This window comes from Malaclemys terrapin, chromosome 4, assembly GCF_027887155.1.
Source record: "Malaclemys terrapin pileata isolate rMalTer1 chromosome 4, rMalTer1.hap1, whole genome shotgun sequence".
Classification (NCBI taxonomy): Eukaryota; Metazoa; Chordata; order Testudines; family Emydidae; genus Malaclemys; species Malaclemys terrapin.
This window is the reverse complement of record NC_071508.1, coordinates 84,394,933-84,417,203: the sequence shown is the minus strand read 5'-3', so window position 1 is coordinate 84,417,203 and position 22,271 is coordinate 84,394,933. Positions and strand designations below refer to the sequence as shown.

The following is a 22,271-nucleotide window of genomic DNA, read 5'->3' as shown; positions in this document are numbered from 1 at the left end:
TTCCGCCGCTGCCCGGCCGCGCCCCCGGCGTTGCCCTTTGACCTGACTCGGTCTCCTGCCTCCCTTGAGCCGCCCGCCCTCTGCAGTCTCCGCGACAGCTGCTACGCGAGGAGTCCGGGGCCGAGCCGCCCCACGCAGCAGCCCCTGCCTTTGGGGTGCGCAGGCCCCTCCCTGCCCTGCTGGAGCGGGGGAGCGTTGTGATCCCTGTTTGAGGGATGGGGAAACTGAGGCCAGGGGTCGCACAGCTGAAGAAGCAGCCCCTGAGTGACAGACTGTTGCCCTCTGCCCCATCGGCTTGTACAGTGGGAGACTTAAGTCTCCAAGTGCCCTTATCTGTACCCGCAAGTGATCGCAGCACAGCACTGCTGGCCCAATTCACAGACACCAAGTCAGAGGTGTGGTTGTGGCTCCTTACGAAGAGCCATAGTTTGTGAAAGGTAAAGGCCCAGGTTGTCTATGGCTGCTGATTGTAGGGGCCTCCCATCTTGGGTGCTAGATTTGAGCTCCATGGAACCTGATTTTTCAGAAGTACTGAGCACTCCGCATCCAGATAAAGGCATGGGGAGATCCAGATGCTCAACATCTCTGACAATCAGGCCCAAGGTGTCTCAATTCATGTAACTGAAATGAATGGCCACATTTTGATTCTACTTAGTGCTTGAGCCCTAATAAGGTAAAACATGCAGACAGAACCCTGTTGACTTCAGTGAGGCTTTATGCTGTTATAAATTTCTCTAGTCCCACTCTTAGCAGGGTCTTGCCAGGTGTATCCTATAAGAAGGATACCCGGTAGCAGTCCTAGAAAATCAAGCTTAGACAAATAGGACAAACCCGCCTAAGGTAAGAGTCTGAAAGAGACTCCCAAATATTTTCCTGGCTACCTAAACCATAATGATTCTATTATAAACTGTCAACGGGTACGGCTAGATACTTTTTCTGAATATTTATTTTACAATCCAGCAATACGTTAGAAATTCAAATTGTTCCTCTCTGTGAGCATCATATTTATCTACAGTGAATTGTATCTAATTGCTATCTTAGTTAGGTGCTTCTGAACTTCCTCAGTCTTCCATAGTCTTTGACTAATCTAAATAATCTTGTGTCATGCAAATTTTGCCAGGTCACTGTTCACCCTCTTCTTCAGATCTTTAATAAATAAGTTAAAGCTGCTCTTAATATAGATCATTGCAATATCCTCCTATTTGCTTCCTTCTGATTAAAAACTGATGACTTATTCCTGTTTTTCTGTTTCTGTCAATTTCTAGTACAGAAGTGAACTTCTCTCACACCCTTTATGTAGTTTCCTTAACCACACCTTCTTATGAGGAACCTGATTAAAGCTTTTTGAAAGTCAAAACCAATAATATCAACTGTTTTTTCTTTGTCAACCTCAAAGACTTCTCCTAAATTGAGAGATGTGATTCTCAGTTAGAGCCCACATTAATTGGGTCTTGTATTGTGTTTCTCTACTAGGACTGGAGCTCTTCTTAATATTGCTTCAAACAACTTGCCGAGTGCTGAAGTAAAGATACTGGCCTTTAAATGTCAAGCTTAATCCTAATGCTTTAAAAAAATAGACCTAATATTGCCCACCTTCAAGTTCTCAAGAATATCCGCTAACTTTCATTGTAAATTACATTGTTTTGTTAACAGCTCACCCACTTAATTCTTAAATCCTTCAGAATTTTTGGGTGAATACTCTGTGGGCCTGATGACTTGCTGCTGTCACCATACCTCACAAGGAGTAGACAAGAGAGGGAACTGAAGAACCCATGCCTAGGAATGCCTACTTCAGAGTTACTTATGAAATTAAAAGAATTAAAGTTAGCTTAAGTTTGGTTTATAATTTGTGGCTAGTACCAAAAAGGTCCCAGTCAGCAAGTAAAAGAAGGCCATGAGAATAATAAGTATTATTATTTATGGTGTGGGAAAGATATATGTGGTTCAAAAAGTAACTGATAAAGCAAAAAGACAAAGGAAAGCTGTCTTAAAAAAAAACAAGTACAAACCATCCCATTATATAGCTGTAGGGTAACCAGATGTCCTGATTTTATAGGGATAGTCCTGATATTTGGAGCTTTTTCTTACATAGGCATCTATTACCCCCACCCCATGTCCCGATTTTTCACACTTGCCATCTGGTCACCCTATTCAGCTGGTAATAAGGAGAGAGGAGGCGAAAAGAAGGCCTTGGAGGAAAGAAAGTAGCAAGGATAAACTGCTTCAGACTGGGTTTTTGCTAAAACTAGCAAGTTAGCTGAAGTTTATAAAGAGAGCCATAAAGCTGCCGGTTCTTTTTCAGATCCTACCTGATCATGCTGGAGCACACCAAGATGAGATGGTTTTCCTTAGGTCAGGCCTGTTTGTAAGTATACTGATTGCATGCTTATGAATACTTTGTTACTGTATTGGGTGTAGTGACTGTTTATTTTTCGGGTTCTAGGCATGTTTACAGCAATTGTATAAAATATCATTTGGCCTTTGGATTTAAGAAAGGATTTGGTAATTAAATTAGTGTCTGGTGGTCTCCAATAATTTCAGGTACTATTAATGATTCCAGAATTTTTGGCAACCACGAAAGGACTCCTGACATTAATTTCGGTTGCTGTGAACCTCCAAAGTGAAGGGATAGTAGCCTGTTATCTGGGGACAATATAGAATTTTGTCCTAAAGAGAAATTCAATAAAATAAGGGGACTAGAGGGAGGTACTTTAGATACCTATGTAAAAGAATGCTTGGCAGAGCATGGCAGAGGTCTGTTGAATGCCACTGATTTTAAAACAAAATAAAAAAAAAATTGGCAGCCATAGAAAAAACTGTATCTAGTTTCTTTTACCCTAAGGCAAAGAAAGCCAAAATAAAGCAGCAGTTTTACAAGCATTATTTCTGGTGGCTACAAACGAAATATGCCACCCTGAGGGATGAATGCAAAAAGCATAGAAAACAAATCAAAGTTGTAGAGAAGGAAACAAGATAAATGGAAAAGATTCCTGGAAGGAAAAAACAATATCTGTTGCATAAATCCAAAGTGAAAAGTAGTTGTCTTTCAAGGACCGTATTTAGTGAGTACAGCTTTGCAGGCAAAGTGTACTTAGTTAAGAAATACTGTAAGTGCAAAAAACATAAAGATAAACTTAGAGCAGAGGTGGGCAAACTCCTGCCCAGTCCCTGAGCTCCTGCCTCAGGAGGCTAGCCCCCGGCCCCTCCCCTTCTGTCCCCCCTGCCCCACAGCCTCAGCTCACCCCACCGCAGCGCAATGCTCTGGGCGGCGGGGCTGCGAGCTCTTGCCGGACAGCACAGCTGCAAAGCCGGGGCCTGACCTGTGCTCTGTGCTGCGCAGTGGCGTGGCTGGCTCCAGCTGGGCGATGTGGCTGCCTGTCCTGGTGCTCTGGGCGGTGTGGCTGTAGCGCCGCTAGCCACTGGCGCTCCAGGCAGCACGGTAAGGGGGCAGGGAGCAGGGGGATTGGATAGAGGGCAGGGAAGTTTGGGGGGGTGATCGGGGGTCGAGGCGGTCAGAGGATGGGGAACGGGGGTTGAATGGGGGCAGGAGTCCCTAGGGGGCAGTCAGGAAGGAGTGGGGGGGGGTTGGATGGGGTGGCAGGAGGTCTGGGGGCTGTTAGGGGACAGGGAACAGGATGGGTTGGATGGGGCAGGAGTCCCGGGGAGGCTGACAGGGAGCGGGTGGGTCAGGTAGGGGGCGGGTCCAGGCCACGGCTGGCTGTTTGGGGAGGCACAGCCTCCCCTAACCGGCCCTCCATACAATTTTGGAAACCGGATGCGGCCCTCAGGCCAAAAAGTTTGCCCGCCCCTCACTTAGAGACTGAGAAAAAGTCAGCTGAGAAATGTGTTATTCTGGGAGATAAGACAGAAGAGTTATGGTCCCAGAATTTAGTAGCTAGTGCGGTCTTGGGAAGTGTCTTATTAAACAGTGAAAAACTAGTGAGTAATTTAAAGAAAAGGTATGTGCAGTTAAAAGGAGCTTTTGTGCAAATTAACACTGCAGAGCTCAGAGGGGACTGGATAGCTGAGGTAGTGCAAGTAATAAAATGTTAAAACATTAGATGTCATTAAATGTTAGAGGATGTTGGTGTTTTTAAAAAAAAAAAAAATGCTTGGTGTGATAGTGAAACCTAGTAATAGCAGTACAACTCCATGCAGTCATGCCTTAGTAATAAAACAAATTATGTAAAGGGGAGATCAGGTGGGGACAACTATGTTTTGTCCCCAGAAACCTTTACAGCTGTTCAGAAGGAAAAGGCAGCTTCCAGGGGAATGTATCTGTAAATAATTGTAAATGGCTGCTGCTGGCAGAGTGACAGCATGATCAGAACTATTTGACTGTGGAGAGACACAGTGAGTGAGGTAATATCTTTTATTGGACCAACTTCTGTTGATGAGAAGAGAGAGTTTGTAATACTCCTTTCGTATGTTTAAAATGAATTGGCTTTTAAAAAGTTCCACTAAAATTCCATCCAGATTTTTCATTCTCAATTGCAAAGGGGGGAGGGATAGCTCAGTGGTTTGAGCATTGGCCTGCTAAACCCAGGGTTGTGAGTTCAATCCTTGAGGGGCCACTTAGGGATCTGTGGCAAAATCAGTACTTGGTCCTGCTAGTGAAGGCAGGGGGCTGGACTTGATGACCTTTCAGGGTCCCTTCCAGTTCTGTGAGATAGGTATATCTCCATATATTATAAAGTTGACATACACACACTCTTTGGGCAGCAGCCAACTTCTCTGGGCAGTCTTAACTTTGTTAGCACTGAGACACCCAAAGTGTTACCTATTACAAAGTTTAATGTTTTTTTAAATTAAGTTATAAATGTTAAATATAAACCAGTAAATGAAAATAGGGAATAAAAGGGCACAGGCAGAACTAGGATAGTGGGGAGAGACCCTGCATCCCTTTTTCAGTAATGAAGCAACAGCTGAGAGAGCTGCAGAAGAAAAATAAAATATTAATATATATTACGTGTGTGTATATATAATTGGTATGGCTAATATGGTATAGCAAATAAAAAGTGAAAGTTAAATTATGAAAGGAGTGAGCATTCCTATGGAACATGCAGTGTATAAAGTAAAAGGGGTAAAAGAAATGTAAACAAGACATACTACTTAATTAAAATCCTACCATGGCTCCAAAGAGGCTTTTTCAGATGGCTGTGTGCTTTGGAAGCAGAAACCAACTCAGCACCAAGAAAGATCAATGAATATAAGAAATGGTGATTAACCATTAAAAATTGTATCCAAAAGTTCTGATTAACTGTGGTGTAAAGTAAAGGTTATTAGGGAGTGAAAATCTATATCGGGATGTTTTGTAAATAGAAAAAGAATAATTGTATTTAAACTAAAACAAGTGTATACAAGATTGAAATGCCTTAGTGGATTGTAAATGAATGCAACTGATGGTTTAGGGTTGGTTAAACCTATTAAGAAAATGTTGTGCAACCTGTAGATGATATCCTGGTGCAGACAGGGAATGCCATTAAAAGGTACTAGAAGTCCTGTGTGAGGTTTTCTTGAAAGCTGGGCTAAAGCTAAACCCAAAAAAGGCTCAGCTCATGAAGCAGGAGATTTCCTTCCTGGGACTAACCCTACAACCAGGCCTGTGTGCTCCAAACAAAAGCTTCATGTGATTTTTAGAGCTGCCCTTCCCTATTTCGGAAACAGCACTAGATCACTGCTGGGTATGACAGGCTTTTGTGGGGGATTTCATCCCTGATTACACCGTAATCCTTGCACCCCTATGCCACCTCCCTCAGAAGAAGATAGAGTGGGAATGGATCCCCCCCCCAGCATACCCTGTCAGCGTATAAGTTAAAAGAGGCTTTTAGCACAAACTCCAGCTCTTAGCACCTCAGCTTATACAAAACCTTTTGGATTTTTTGTAGCAAGCAGGGAAACAGCCATTTCAGCTATTAACTCAGGATCTCACAACAGAGAAAAACGTATTGCTTATGCTTCCTGGGTATTAAATGGAGTTGAAAAGCAGTATACCTGTATGAAAAATACTTACTGGGTGTTTAATGGGCTCTGACACATTTTAGATATCAGGTGGGGCTGGGACACATAAAACTATGTGGCTCATACTCTTTAAAAGTATCTCTTGTCTGGTAAAATCAAAAATGGTACAGTGTGCTCATGTATGCTCAAATACATTTGTTAGTCTCTAAGGTGCCACAAGTACTCATGTTCTTTTTGCGGATACAGACTAACATGGCTGCTACTCTGAAACTAGTTCTAGAATGACATGGTCCTTGCTGCTGGAAAAGCACCAGCTTGATGTCTGTCCTCTCAAAAACCCAGTCACCCTTACCAGCAGGACTGTTAATTGTACTCCATATGAGAGTCCTGGAGAAATTTTCTCTAAAAGGGGGCCCTTAACCCTTTTATCCCATGAGTAGTACATAAGTTAAATTCTGAAGGGCGGTAGCCTGAGGGACTAGCAATATATGTTGATGAGTCATCCTGTCACTTGGACCCTAGTCACAAGATTTGCTGTTTGAGCTCCCCCCATTCAGGCTGAACCTGTGCAGCCTAGGTGTAGTACACACTCAGCCAAGTGTACTGAATTGTCTGTTGTGTCACAGGCATTATCACTCTGTAATAAAGGACAATTACTGGTTGGTGTGATATGTTCAGATTCAGTGGGTCTGTGATGCTTTGACAACATACCTCCCTGGGTGGAGTATGAATTCATTTTGTAGTGCAGATCACAGGCCTTTACTCTTCTCAAGCCCTTTTGTCCTGTGTATAAGAATTAGTAGATATATTGGGTAACGCAGTGATATATGTGGTTAAGGTAAAAGCTCATTCCAGACATAGGAAGTAAGCAAGAAAAATAAATGTGGATGAAGCTGTTGCTGCTAGGGAGGCTGTGGTGTGGGTTCCGCCCTGGTTAGCCAGTCCTTGCTGTTACCACCCATGCACAAACAGAAAACACTGATTTAGGGTATGTCTACACTGGCAGAGTTACAGCGCCGCTCAGAGAGCGCTGGAGTGAAACCGCTTTTGTGAGTTCACACTGTCATCTGCCTGCGCAATAGCGTGTTCACACTTATGGCACTTGCAGCGGTATCCGGAGCAGTGCACTCTGCGCAGCTGTCCCACAGAGCATCTCGTCCTCTTCTGCTGCTAAGAGTTGTGGAAAGGCGGAGGGGGTCGCGGGGATCTTGGGTCCTGTTCCAATGCCCCATGATGCATTGCTTCGCATCCCAGTAATCCCTGTGCTTCCGTCCACATTTGGCACCATCTTTCAACGGTTTGTGTACTGTGTGCTCTGCCTCTTTGGTCTGCAGGAATGGATCCCGCACTGTTGACCAATATGCTGCTCACTCTGACTAACATGTCATGAGTGGCAGTGGAGTTATTCTTTAAACTACAAAGGCAAGAGGAGTGCGACATTGATCTCGCCACATGTAGGAGCTACGACATGAGATTGCTTGTGTCATTCACGGCAGTGCTGACCACAGTGGAACGCTGCTTTTGGGCTCAGGAAACAAGAACTGAGTGGTGGTGCGACATTATCTGATTAAAATATGACCATATAGATCTTTGTTGCAACCACTGTTAGATATTTGTAGCAAATCTTGTACAAAGGTTGTCAAGTGAGGTGTCTATGAAAAGGTTATGATTTGCTGGTTATGATTATGCTATCTGTATGCATGCATCATTTTTGTATGTTGTTGAGTTATAAGTTGAGTTATGAAGTTGTAAGTATTGGCTCTATACTTTGATTTCAAATGTTTGCTCCTGGGGTAACACCCACTAAGTAATTAGCCAGCACATCTTGGAGGGACTATTCATATTGAGTGACCCATCAAAAGAATATTTAACTAACAGTGGACCATGGGAGACGCTTATCTACACTTAATGAAATTTCCTGCTGTGACTAGGCGAAATGCATGGACATGTGACTTGCCCATGTGACTCCAAACTCTATCTTGTTGCTGTGATTTTCCACAGCAAGAACAATGGGCTGCCCTCCACATGGCAAAAGCTTATAAAAGGCCCTGGAAACACCTCCATTTAGTCTTCAATCCTGCTTCTTACCTCTGGAGGAGCCTTGTTACAAACAGAAGCTCTGAACAATGGACTGAATGACCCATCCAAGTTGCAGATGTACTCCAGAGACTTGATTTAAGCCAGCAGTTTATTCCATCACTGCTACAAGCCTGAGCCAAGAACTTTGCCATTACTATGTAATGGATTCCTTTAACCAGTTTTAACTTTCACCTTTTTTTCTTTTTATAAATAAACCTTTAGATTTTAGTTAATAAGAATTGGCTGTAGCGTATATTTGGGAAAGATCTGAAACATTTATTAACCTGGAGGTAATGTGTCCAATCTTTTGGGATTGGTAGAACCTTTTATTTTATATGATGAAATAAGATTTACAGAAATTTTCATCATATTTGACATGGGTATCTGGACAGAGGCCTGAGGCTGGTTCACTTTAAGGGAATTGTGTTTGGACTTCTGAGTAACCAGTAAGGTAACAAAGAAGCTGTTTTATGCTGGCTTGGTAAATCTAAGTATTAGACTATCCCCCAGCTTTTTGGGGTTTGGCTGCCCCATTCTTTGCAGTTCACTCTAATTGAGTGACTACAGCTGGCTCCCCATTAGGACCCTGGTCACAGGTGGGATCATGCACGTATGTGATGACGAGCAGTGGCTACAGAACTTTCGGATGAGGAAAGTCACATTCATGGGATTGTGTGATGAGCTCGCCCCAGCCCTGCGGTGCAAGGACACGAGAATGAGAGCTGCCCTGTCATTGGAGAAGCGCATGGTGATTGCACTGTGGAAGGTGGCTACTGCAGACAGGGCCGGCTTTAGGAAGTGCGGGGCCCAGGGCCCTGGCAGGGATGACTCACGGCAGCGCTCCGGGTCTTCCGCGGCACTGAAGGACCCGCCACTGAAGACCCAGTAGGGAACCGCCTGGTGAGTACACTCCCCCCCTCCCCCGACCTCCACCCATGTCCTGCCCTCAACTGCCCCCCTCAGAAACCGCAACCCATCAACCCCCCCTCGCTCCTTGTCCCCTGACCAATCCTTCCCAAGACCCCCCACCCTAACTGCCCCCCAGGACCTCACCCCCTACCCAATTCGCCCTGCTCCCTGTCCCCTGACTGCCCCGACCCCATCCACCACCACCACCCTGACAGACCCCCCGGCACTCCCACGCCTACCCAACCCCCCCTTCCCCATCCCCTGACCGCCCCCCCCGAACCTCTGCCCGATCCAACCCCCCCCCCGCTCCCTGTCCCCAGGACTCCCTGCCCCTGCCTTATCCAACCCCCCCGCCCCAGTCTCTTACCATGCTGCTTGCTGGAACAGGAGCCAGGGCTGCCACGCTGCCATGCGGGCTGGGGCCGGGGCCACCGCGCTGCCCGGCCAAAGTCGGGGCTGGGGCCGGGCCGGAGGGAGCCGCCAGACTGGGGTCACTCGGCCGGAGCCAGACTGGGCTGCACTGCGCTGCGCCCCCCTGGAGCCATCCTTGTGTCCCCCGCCCCAGCTTACCTGCCGCTTCTTGTTTCCAGGCTTCCCATGCGAATATCTGATTTGTGGGAAGCAGGGGAGGGGGAGGAGAAGGGGGGCGGAGCATTCAGGGGAGGAGGGGGAGGTGAGCTGCGGCCGGGGCGGACAGCTGCCGCGGGGCCCTCTTAGGCGCGGGGCCTGATTCAGTGGAACCGGTGGAATCGGCCTAAGGCCGACCCTGCCTACAGACTGCTACTGATCGTTGCTAACTGTAGTGGGGGCTTTATAATCATTCCTGTCCCCACATTTTCCATAGGCTATGTTCATTATGGATGATATCGCGCTGCTGAAGGTGAGCAGGGAATCAAGTGAAGGTCTTCTCCATGACTGCAGCTTCTACCCCGGCCCTTATGCAGCTCGCCTGTGTGCAGCAATGTTTCCACCCCCTCCTCACAGTGATGGCAGAGTGGTGCGGGAAAGTTACCGTTAATGGGGCAAGAAACAAAGCAGCCATGCCAAAGAACTTGCGGCAATGGATTGCCCAGTATTGAGGGAGTCGATCAACACCCTGTTCCGCTGCTCAGACTAGACATGTGGTGGTATGGGCATCATAGAGACACAAGCCTGCTCTCTGCAACCCTCATGCTCCCAACAACTCACTTCATCGATTCCCAAAATCAAAGCCATTTACCAGGGGCCTCCTCTCCTGTTTGCACTTCACTAAGATCTGACAGCTGTGACTAGCTAGCCTCCTCTGGTGTAGAGAAGAGTTCCTGGCTGCATGCGTTTCTGACCTCCGAGTCGTCCTTTGCCTCTGGGTCTCCCTCCACATCCTTGTACAAGATTTCCTCCTCCTGTTTCGGTCCACTCTCGACTGGCAAGTGGCCTTCGCAGTGAAGGTGAGGTTGCCACCGAGTATTGCGACGACCAGCTCTTTGTAGAACGAGCAGCTTGTGGGTGCAGCACTGGAGCAGCAGTTTGCCTTCCGCGCCTTGTGGTAGACGTTCCGCAGCTCCTTCACTTTGACCCTGCACTGAAGTCACAGTCATAGCCCCTTTCTGTCATGCATTGTGAAATCTGTCCGAAGGTATCATAATTCCTATGACTGGAGCGCAGCTGGGACTGGACAGCCTCCTCTCCCCAAATGCTGATGAGGTCCAGCAGCTCGGCACCAAGCAGGGGATCGCATGGTGCATGGAGCAGGCATGACCACCTGGAAAGATGCGCTGAGATCACTGCACGAGTCACCGAGCAAACACTAAGGGGACTTTCAAAATTCCCAAGGAATTTACGGGGTGGGGATGACAGTTGGTCACCTGAGGACAGGGCAGTAGAGTTCAAACCGGTGACCAGAGAGGCAAGAACAGGCATTGTGGAAAACGTCCCAGAGGCCAATCACAGTGCTGTAATCGACCAGGGTTTCTACACCAGCACCGCGGAGCTGTACCCCTGGCGCAGAAAGCTGTACGCCTCTCGTCAGGGTAGGTTTTTTTTACAGTGCTGCAACTGCGCAGTTTCTGCGCACTAAGTGGCTTGGCGGTGTTGGTGTGTACACCTCTGGAGTTACAATGCAGAAAGCTGCTTTACTGTGCAGAAACCTGCCTGTGTAGACAAGGCCTTAGTAACATTATAAGGACCTAACCCCATCTGTAGATGGTGCAGTCGGCAATCCAGCTGACGTAATTATTGGGAAGTGAATTAACTAATCCCACCCGGAAACTCTCTTCCCCGGGTTTAGAGCTTCTTCATTAAAGTGCTACAGCTATGCAGTGTTTTAAGTGTAGACATGCCCTCCGTTAAGTATGTTTGTTTGTTTGTTTGGAAATGGTGTGTGTAAGCTAGCAAAGGGCCAATGATACAGCATCCAGAGAAGTATCTCCAGATGCAAGTTAGCTAGTTGGAGTACATCATGCTTCAGGTGTCGTTGTCTCTGTAATGGCAGGAAGGAATGCTGGAGCCCAGGACTGTGGTAGCTCCGTGAGGAGACGTGGCCACTGGAATGGGGTGGTTGGGAGGAGTGGGGGACACGGGTGGCTGGCTGGGCAGCATCTAGTCACTGCACTGCGCCCATCAGCGGCCACCTGCCAGAAGTGCATGATGCCGCGTGGCTGCGTCTCTCTTGGCTGGGTCTCACCAGTCCTGCCTTCGGGGGAGAAGGGTGTTTGCAGCACGTGCATATTTCAGGGGGCGGTGGGACCCTGGGTGTGTGCGGGGAGACTCGAGGCTGGCCAGGACAATGGGCCTGGCAGGGGGACAGTCAGGAGGTGGCTGCTGGTAGTGGCAGATCATAGCGCGGCGGGCCGCTGAAAGTGGGGTCGGGGCCCGGCTGTTGGATTCAAGCGGCCCCGAAGGAGCCGGTGCCCGGGGGAGAGGTGAGGGCTGAGCGCGCGAGAGGAGCCCAGCGGAGGGGAGGGGCTGGGTGGGCGGGCGAGTCTCTGCGTTGGTCTCCCGTGTGGGAGCGCGACCGGTTTCTACAGGGGGAGGGGGAGCTGCAGCCGCCACGGGGACGCTCCAGCAGGTTGCCGGCAGGTTCGCAGCCGGGCGCACGCGCGGCGCACACCCCCAGGCGGCCGCGCTGCCATTGGCCAGTCGGGGTGGGACCCGGGGGTGCGTCCCGGGGCGGGGCTCCGCCCGCGTGGGGGTGGGGAGCCGGCTTCTGGCTCTAGCGCGGGTGGCCAGGGGGGTAGCGGCGATCGCGCGCAGGTTAAAAGGGGGCAGCGCGGCGGCCGCGCGAGCAGTGAGTGGTTCTGTATCATGTCTCTGCGCAGCAGCTTCGCCCGGCTCCTGCGGAAGCAGGCGGGCTCCGCGCTGCAACTCCAGAAACCTGCCCACTCCGTGGCGCTGATCGGAGCCCCGTTCTCCAGGGGGCAGGTGAGCATCGCGGGGGAGCAAGCGCCCCTTGTCCCCCGAAGGGTGGGCGTGAGTGTGTCCCGCCCCCAGGCATCACAAAGGGCTCGGCACCCCCGAGAGACGCTCTGCGGCCGCGGGAGGGGGAACCTGCCGCCCGGTCGGCCGCGATGGCGGGTCCCGGGTGCGGTGGGGGTCGTGCTCGGCTGGCCGCAGTAACCGCATTGTCTCGCTGTCCTAGCGGGTTTCCCCCCGGGGTGGCCCAGGTTGCGGGGTATATTCTCGCCACGTTCCTGTGCCACCGGAGGCACGCCGCCGCTCCCACGTGAAGCGCCCTCGGGGAGCGGACCCCGGGGCGCACTGATGGCTGGTCGGGAAGGAAAATACCCTCCCCAGGTCGATTCGCGGCTCCATGTGATTTCTGCGGCTCAGTCCGCTTCTGTGAGCACCACGCCTCGCCCCGCAGTGGATCCTAACGGAGCCCCTTTGTCTTACAGAAGAGAAGAGGAGTGGACCACGGCCCCGCTGCCATAAGGAACGCGGGGCTGACGGAGCGGCTCTCCGGCTTGGGTAAGGGGCGGGCCACGTGCAGTAGCAGCGGCTGGGTGGAAAAGTGGCCCGTCACTGACATGACTGGGGCCATTAGGAGACTGGAGGTATTGCATACCCCTACATCCCCGTTGCTTTAGCGTGACTCACTTAGCTGAAACATGAATCAGCCCCACACGCAGAGCTCTCTGCTGGAAGTGGTGGGCACCTCCCTGTCTAGAAAATGTCTCTGCCTTGTCCCTGTGAAGTAAGATGAATCACAAAACCCAGTATCTGTACTGGGCCAGCAGCAGAGATGCTGAGGATTGAATGGGCCATAGAGACTTAAAAGTAGCCTGTAAACCCCTGTTAAAAACGTTGTCTGTGGCTCAGAACTAACTTGCACAAAACAAACATCATTTGTATGTATGTGGCTATTGGGCAGTTAAATTTGCGTGTGTGTAAGGGAGGCTTTGGTCTGCAGAAACTTGGGTGTGCCAGACCGAACACCCAGATTTTTAGGTGTGGAAATTTGAGAATATCATTCAGACAATACTTCTGAGAATGTCAGCAGCAAGGGCAAATGGCTTAATTAATTTACTGCACTCCTTCAAATAATCAACTACTTAACTCAGCCCCTTAATAATAATACCCGAGCCCTGTCCCAAAAGGAGTCCAGAATTGTCTGAAGAAAACCTCAGGTTTTTGTCTCCAGTCTTTCATCTAATTCTAATCTTGCATTGAGAGGATATAGGAATAGTGCTATCTCAACAGAAAGAAAATGTGATCTTGCCTTGTTTGTTAGTAGGGCTGGGTGTAAGCAAAAGCAAATGTTTGGTCTTGCGTAGGCTCAAGAATTTATAGCCCATTCCCTCCTAGCTTCAGAACCAGAGAAAACAAGTATCCTTACTTTTTTTGTCAATGGCTGAATAAGAGGGTCAAGCAACTTGCAAGCCAAATAGTAGACATGAATTCATGTTTGTGGTCTCAGTAGTGAGGCTTGGCAGAATGTGATTTTTATTTTTATTTTTTTTTTATAATTTTGATGGATAGTATCTATTTTGGTTGATTTTACATTTTTCACAGTTGTGTAAAATTATGGGTTTTAAACTCTGGTCTCCTCTCAGGGGCTTTTAATTTTTTTTTATTTAAACTTTAACGTTTGTGGGAAATTATGGGGAGGATCAGACAATTAATGACAGTAGACACGGATTCAAAATACTGAAGCTTTATTAACTGCTAAAACAATTTGTCAACATCACATGTCAAAATGTAGGAAGTAAATATCTTTAAATCAAACTCAAAGTACTTTGCAAGCAGCACTTTTCTTATTTTGTGTGTTTGTAAATTTCTATTATGGATGGATGGATTTTTTTTTTGTCTGTTTGTGTGTGTATGGTAAAATTATGCAGTGTTGTAGCTGTGTTGATCCCAGGATATTAGACAAAGTGGGTGAAGTAATCTTTTATTGAACCAATTTCTGTTGGTGAGAGAGACAAGCTTTCCAGCTTACCCAGAGCTCTCCTTCAGCTCTGGTAAAAGTACTCAGCAATGTTGCAGCTAAATAGGAGGTGAAACAGATTGTTTAGCATAAGTATTGAACACATTTCAAGGGACACCCTCCAGTCAGAGGGGGCCGGGCTCAGATTCTGAAGCTGAGTGTCGCTTCCTTCCCACTCTTCATGGGGGGTGGCCAGGGCTCCCACGGTGCCCCTCAAATGTTCCTCCATGCCCCCCCAAGGGGGGTGCACTCCACAGATAAGGGACCTCCGATCTATAGTCTATAAAGCTGGCTGTGTTCCTTGGGGCTGTGTGCACGCAGAATGGACCGCAGGGTCAGACCTTAAAAGGTTAATTCATGATGCCTGCATGTAAATCCTATTAATACTAATTGCATATAAGTGTATGCACAGAGGGGAGATTAATCCCTTAATCACCAGGAAGATATATCTTCTTCTCCACAACATGGAGTTCTATTCAGGCAGATGATGTTGTTCAGCAGATTTTAGTATACAGTGTTTAACCCTATCCTACCCAGATCCTTATGATTCAATAGCTAAAAGCTTCCAGCCTGCACTGTTTAGTATCTATAAATGAGTTGTCTCTTACCACCTCACTCCATGTTCACTTTTTGCATCATGCAGCATCTCTGGATATAGGCCACAACAGCCTTTGGCCATATCATGTTAGAAAAACCATTGATGGCTGTGGCATCCTGAAGTAAAACGTGGGTCTGGAGACTGGAGAGCCTTAAGTTATCTAAAATCTCTGAAACTCAGAAGTTACCAGATGTAAAAGAAGGATATAATGCTCAAGGGGGATTAGGCAATTCTTTATAGTTTATCTGTCAAGTGACTCAAAAATTCTTTGACCAGTCAGTTAGTCTATAGTTAACTATGGGGTCTTCTTCAAATAGCAAAGGTCTAAATTCAGTTTTGTTAAGAGGTTGTACTCAAATCCAACCTGAATAGAAATGTTTCCATGACATTGGCAACCAAAACTTCAATGAAAGCTTCTGTTTGCTGGGTGTTTGTTTATGTTTTGGTTTGTGGGTCATTCCTTCTCTTCTCCCTCCTCCTTCCCCCTCCCTATATTCAGGGGAAGGGATATGAGATTCTTTTGACACTGGAAATGCTATCTTTTTGTGACAAAATTAAAAGTGAAACTGACTAAGTGTAGTTTTGTGTCAGTCATATGGAAAAAAAAAACAAAAATAAATAAATGGTGGAAAAAAACCTTCCAGGCTCAGATCCTCAAAGGTATTAGGTGCCTAATTTGTATAGATTTCAGTAGGAGTCAGGAGCTTAAATACCTTTGGGGATCTGGATCCCAGTGTTTACTAACTTAAAATATCAGTAAAGTGGGGGAAGGGCTTAATTTTTTTTCTTTGTCCCTTTAAATATTAAAAAATTTCAAGGTCTTCTCTTCTTTTGTTGCTAAAATGCACTTTTTCCAGCACTGATATGAGCTGCTGCTTTTCTGTTCATGTCTGTTGTTGTCTTAGTGTTTTATTGCAGCTTAAATTTCTGCAGCCCTGTTGATGAATAGGGTCAGATGGTGTATGGATTGCTATAGACTCTGCCAGAAGGGGCCCTCACTGACAAGCAATGATAGACTCAGTCATCATCCACAGGGGAGAGTTTTATATGGTAGGGACAGCCTATTGCAGTGTAGCATAGAAGGTTAGGGAGGAAGTCACTGAGCAAGGGGGCGCTTTGTGTGTGGCTATTGTCCAATGAGGAATAAGATTGAAATTCAGCAAAGGATGTTTTATTTTTCCCCTTAGCCTGGCAGGAGGGCTCCAAATATACAATATTGCTATAGTTTCTTTTTCTTTTTATTCATTTGCAACTTTCTAATGTTACAGTAGAAAATAAAGTGAATTTACAACAGCTGTTGTGTGCACAACACTGTTGGTTATGACTAATCTAATTTTCTGGACCTAAATTCACTATTAAACTCCTGATTCCCAGCAAAGGAAATGAGAGTGAAAAAAGACACTAAAAACCTTTTCCGAGATCTTAGGACTCTATCAAAGGAACTAAGTGATTCCCTTTCCCCCACTGTTGGCCTTTAGGTGGGAGGAGGGAGGTAATATTGTGAGACTGAGAAGCTCCTTAAAGAGATGTAATAACATTTAACTGACATGTACAACATCCGAGAATCAGCCTCACATTAATGCAGCTTTTGAAGCATTCACATTCATTGCGTGTCCGTAGTACATTCAGCATGGACGTGAGCATGCAAAGAAAGCTTTTGTGTGGTGTCCATACTCCCAACTAGTTAAAAATGGGGTGGGTGCATGCATGTTGTGTGCACACCTGGCGATTACATGTGCTGGGCGCATGACTTGTCCCAGCAGAAGAAGGTGCAGTGGAGGGTGCATTCTGTGGGTACATGGGAGCCTAAGTGAAAAGGCTTCTGCTTCCTTCTTCACCTGCAGTAACATGAATTAACAAAGTGCAATATTAGTTAAAAACAAGTAGAAGGAGCTTATTTATTTGGGGGTGGGGGGTGCGGACAGGGCAGAAATTATGGATCCTCTTTTTCTTCCTACTGGGGGGGGAGGTGTGTGTTTTAAATCAGTATCTTTTAAGTGATTAGTGTTCCTTGACTTATATTACAAAAGCAAGAAATAATGGTTCCTGTCTAATGCCCTGGAGTTGAGGTGGTAAAATGCGTGAATTGTACCTCCTGATTCCTAGATCCTGTCTGCAATCATCTTTGTTGCTCTGAATGCTGAGAGTATGTCTACACTGCCCATGTGAGCGTGCCTCCGAGGCTGGGTAGACAGAGACGCATTAGCTCTGCTTAAGCTAGCACCCTAAAAATAAGGGTGTGGAAGTTGCAGCATGGGCTAGTCACCCAATGTCTGCACCCTTATTTTTAGCATCCCAGCTGGAGCAGAGCTAGTTCATGTCTGTCTACCTGGGCTGGGAGGCATATTCACAACTGAAACGTAGAGGAGGTCGTATGTGTGAACTCAGCATCAGGTTTTATTCTCCTTCCATCATCCCAGTTTTTCAGATGTGCTTGTGCCTGAATTAGGGTCGAGATTGTTATAAATAGTTCTTACCACAACTGCTTGCTTTGTGGGAAAGGGAAAGGAAAGACTTTAGAACTTTCCTGTCTGTATTGCCTCTTTCACATCTCACCCTCAATAATATTTTTGGGAGGGAATTTGCAGTCCCTGCCTTCTGCCCTAACCTCTCTTCTTCCCCTCCTTCCCCCACCCCGAGATCATCTGGACAGTGTCCCCCTCCCCCCTTGTATAATTTTCTGCGCTTCCTTCCAAAGAAGTCCTGAGCTGCCCCTTACTTTCCCTTCACCCTGAGGTCACAACAGCAACGGTTGCTGTTGGTATTGCTGTCATCTAGCTGGCTGGGACACTCACTGCTTCTCACCTGCTCGCTTGTGCTCTTAGTGAGACAGAGGGATGGAGCCAAGAGACAGAGAACATCCCAATCTTACACAGCTTGGCTGAGACGAGTCTGAGCCCCTAACCTGCCTTTCACCCTCCCAGCAACAGCAAAGAACAGCCTCCAGCAAAGACTTAAATAGATTGCCTGGGGTCAGCTGAAAAACCGGAGATGAGGGCTAATGCACCAGAATCCTGAACCAAAAGCTCTAGGTGAGGGAAGTTTAGTTCTGCCTTATGTTACCAATAGCTAGGCGTGGCACAACTTGTTTTTGGTTTTTTGTTTTCTAACTTTGAGAGATGTTTGTTTTTATTCATGTTTTTGAATAATTGATTTAAATTTTCAGTTGCACAAAATTATGGGATTTCAGTATTAATTTTTAACATAAAAATGTTCATAGTTGCTGAAAATTTGGCAGTGAGATTCAAAACTTAAAGCTTTATACCTGTTAAAACACAATTGTCGACATCACATGTCTAACTAGACAAAGAAATTATCCCTAAGTCAAAAGATCCTACCTGTTTTTCGTGTTTGTTCACTAATCTGTTTGTAACAAGCCTAATTCAAAAGTTGCTGGATTTTGACTCTAAGAAGTTCTCAAGCATCATTTTTCTTTCTTTGTCTCTGTAAATTTCATTTATTACTGATGAAGATTTCCATCCATTTGTGTGTGGATGGTGAAATTGATATTTGACATCTACTGATAAAAATCTTATCCTAAGTTTGCTACTAACCCCTGAGATTGACAAAATTTTAAAATCTAATTGGCCAAGTTTGTGAGGCCTTATACTCAACTTGATGTCATTCTCTGTCTCAGCTGTGCTCATCCTCCCACTGGAAATTACAGTATTTGACACTTTGAATTACTTATCTTCCAGACAGAAAGAAAATAAATAAGAATGGTGGTGTGGAAAGGCCATGGAGGGAGGGGGTCCTGCCATGGGGGAAGGAGGAGGTTACGGAGAGTCCCTGCAATAGATGGGGATGGGAGCATGGCTTGTGGGGTGGAGGGAAAGAGCCCCTGGTGTGTACAGTGAGTTTGGCCTACAGAAGCAACCTGGTGGTGGACACTTGGTGTAACTTTCACTGTTAATGCTGCCTGTCCAAGCTGACTGAAGTGCAGAAAAGTAAACAGCAGGCTTGGACTGTCCTACAGTGATATTTCTTGAGAAGCCTCAGGACTTGGAGGCCCTTGACCTCTCCAGTCAGTTGCAGGTGAAGTACAGACTCTCCGCAAACTGAAATCCGCAGATCCCCTTGGCAGTGGCATTTGCAGTCCCCTTTCCTAACAGAGGAGAAGACCCTCCTCAGAGCTTAGAAGGTAGGTAACCTCAGCTTGAGCTACCACTCCCCTGATCACCCTGGGGAGGGCACCTCTTTTGTCCTTACAATGAAGGGTCTTGTCTTCCTAGTCTGCCCCTGCCTAGTACTTGTGTGCTGACTAATACAATGATATGCTGTTTGGGTCCCCAGACCACAGGAGATCAGGTTGTGATTTTAAAAACAAAAACAACTCTTATTGAAGTTTAAAGATATGCCTGAGCTGCAGAGTTTGGTGGCCAGATGTGGGTTTTTGGTTTGGATTGCTAGAGGGGAGGATTGGATTAGCTATGAGGTTTGGATCTGGATCCGATCTCCCAGTTTGGCTAATTAGATGAGTAGGGGGACATAATGTCATGGAGGGCTAATGAACTGGCTTGTGGGGGTAGAGGGAGACTTGCCAAGAGAGGGTGCTATGATGTTGGGCTCTTCGCTCACATAGTAGCAGAGTTTCATTCTTGTAAGGCTCGAGCTCTACATGGCAGCTCAAAGCTCTCTAGGAGTAGAGCTCTGCTCTGGCAGCACAGGAGCAACATAGCAGGGGGAAGGCAGCTGCTGTCAGAGCTGATTAACCTAGAAGGGAGAAGCTCTACTCCTCTGTGACTTAGAAGCCTCTAAGGCAACTACTACCACTTGCTTCTCCAAAACAGCAAGTCAGCCGTTCTCTCCCCCCCTCCTCCACCCCAAGCTCTTAGAGGAAGTCCACTGCGGCAGGATGGTCTCCTCCTTGCTACCATAATGAATCACGGAGCTTCCTCTGGATGTCTGCTGAAGGGGCTGTAAAACTTTTAACTGCAAATGTTGTTATTGCTCATTATGTGCTAAGAGCTGGGCAATCAAATCTTGGTAAAGTGAATTTCTGCAGGTGTCAAACTTACAGGAGTTAGGGTTGCAGGCTTGGGCCCACTCTTCTCATCAGCAACCCATTTATTCAGGAGATGATTAGGCTATTGAATAGGAGAGTCTGACTTTCTGGCCTGGAGTCCATTGTTACAAGCCCCCACCCATTCCATTTAGACTGGACATGGAGCATATGCAGATACCAAGTGGGATGTTTACATGTAAATCCAATTAGGGATTTGGTATTCATGTGTCATAAACCTAGATCCCATCTCAGCCGTCTCCCTTCAAGGCTCAGCCCATTAAAGCTCTTAAGCCTTTCCATGTTTGCAGGGCCAATTAAAAAAAACCAAATCCTGCCATTTATAAGGATTTCTTAAAAATCTGAGCTTCTGATTTCATCTGTAAATCTCCCGAGGTGTATCCACACTAGACTTTGTTTCTCATATTTCCCACTATTACTAACGCTTGTACAGTGACTGCTGGAGCACTTGTGTAAATAAAGTTATAGGTGACTGCTAGCATTTTAATCAGTGTGTCATCTATTATGTACTTAGTGGGTCTAGACCAGTGGTCCCCAAACTGTGGGGCATGCCCTCCTAGGGGGGCACAGAGGAATGTTCAGGGGTGGGGGGATCGCAGCACGGCCCGGGCCAGCCCCCAGAGGATATGAGACACTGGGGAGAGAGCACAACCCAGCCCTACTCTGCCCCCAGCTCTGCTCTAGCCCCGCCCCAGCCACAGTCCTGACTGCAGCTCCACTCCTGGTCCTGGCAGTCCTAGTCCAGCCTCAGCTCCCTCCCCCAGCCTTGGGCCTGGATCCCAGACCAGCCCCAGCCTTGGCCCCCTTACCCTGACTGCGCCCACCCCACCAATCACCCAGGAGCCACACCCTGCTCCCAGCCCTGGCTTGTGGGGGAGGGGGGCACAATTTGAAAAGTTTGGGGACCACTGGTCTAGACTACAGGGGGGTTGAAGATGCTGGTTGCCACCAGTCCCTTTTGTTCTCACCCATTGATAGCACCAGGGGAGTTGCGTCCATGTTAGCAGTCATGGGAAATATTTTCAGAAAAACCCATTCTGGACAAAGGGTCCCAGTGTAATCTGATGCCCTGTGATCATTTCACCTGCTCTACAAAGCAAAATAGCGAGAGCACTCTTCTCCAATATGCTGTTCATCTAAGGGCCTGTTGATAATAGGAAGCTTTGCCATTTTAACTATACCGGCATAATTAGTGTGGGGAAACCCCCCCCGAGAGTGTAGGTAGTAATACCAGTATAAAGGTGCTTATATCAGTATACTTTATTTTGCTTCCCGAACTGGAATAAGTTATACTAGTGTAAACACCTGTTAAGTCCACACTAGGGTTTGTAGCAGTATATCTGCATCAGTAATGAATAAATATAACCAGGTCTGTTGGGGGTGATTTACTGGTATAACTTTCAAACGTAGACCAGCCCGAAGTGGTATTAACTTCAAAGGCTAGTTACAACCTATGAAGATGCCAACAATCAAAGCACAAACACTCAACTTGGAGTCTGGCCACTCATTAAATAATCAGCTGTCTGCTCCATAGCCCTCATTATTACTGGGAGAGGCTCTTTACTTGTTCTTTGAAGTGGGACTTTCCTGTCACGTGTCCTTTTTTGGGAAATTGAATTCTCTGCATCATGATCCTTGGAATTTTTCCCCTTAGGTTTTGTCTGTATTCAAATCTGCAACAGTTTAACTTCAGATTGGTTTAAAAATCATTACAGTGCACTCTGATCACAGTGCAGATGCTCTTAATCCAATTTAAGCCATTACATCAATTTAAGCTAAATTGATGTAAAACAGGAAACTTTATTTCCTGACTCTTCCTCTTGTGTGTCCTCTCCTTTTCCTCCCACCCCGAGTTTTACTAAGATGACTTAAGGCACTGGAGCAAAAAATAGAGATCTTTGTTTTTCTTTCATCCCCAAGCACTTTACAGTTTTTATGTATATGTGGATCATTTTATCGATTGCTTAAATTCAGCCACCTCTGAGATAGAAGGAAAGAGGGAAGAATATGGATTCTAACTGGAACCGCATATGGGATTGATGCGGGGGCAGAACTTAGTTATCTGAACTAGATTTTGGCATATTCCTTGTTTTTAAGTGCCATGGAATCTTTAACAACCATTTTGTTGGTTGAAACTTGGTTTTGCCTCTCATCTGAAAGACTCAGACATGTGAGGTCTGAAAAAGCTTGCAATTTGCACAGTTTTTTCAGGAACCCATAAAGTGGTGTGGTGTGTTTTTTGGGGGGATGGAAGAGGCAACTTTCAGTGGCAAAACCATCAGGCAAAATATCATGAA

At 46.8% G+C, this 22,271-nt stretch overlaps 1 protein-coding gene across 2 annotated transcripts in view; it reads left to right on the top strand.

Moving 5' to 3' along the window:
* Positions 1-60: 60 nt before the first annotated feature.
* Positions 61-22,271, top strand: part of ARG2 (arginase 2) — a 42,881-nt gene continuing 20,670 nt past the window's right edge. The window contains exons 1-3 of one of the 2 annotated variants that reach the window (XM_054025326.1): positions 61-437; positions 2,303-2,365; positions 12,822-12,894. In XM_054025326.1, the coding sequence (XP_053881301.1) occupies positions 2,339-2,365; positions 12,822-12,894 (100 nt within the window). In that variant the 5' untranslated portion in view covers positions 61-437; positions 2,303-2,338. Of the gene's footprint in view, positions 438-2,302; positions 2,366-12,125; positions 12,349-12,821; positions 12,895-22,271 lie in introns of those variants that run through there. The other variant, XM_054025325.1, reaches the window with a different exon arrangement.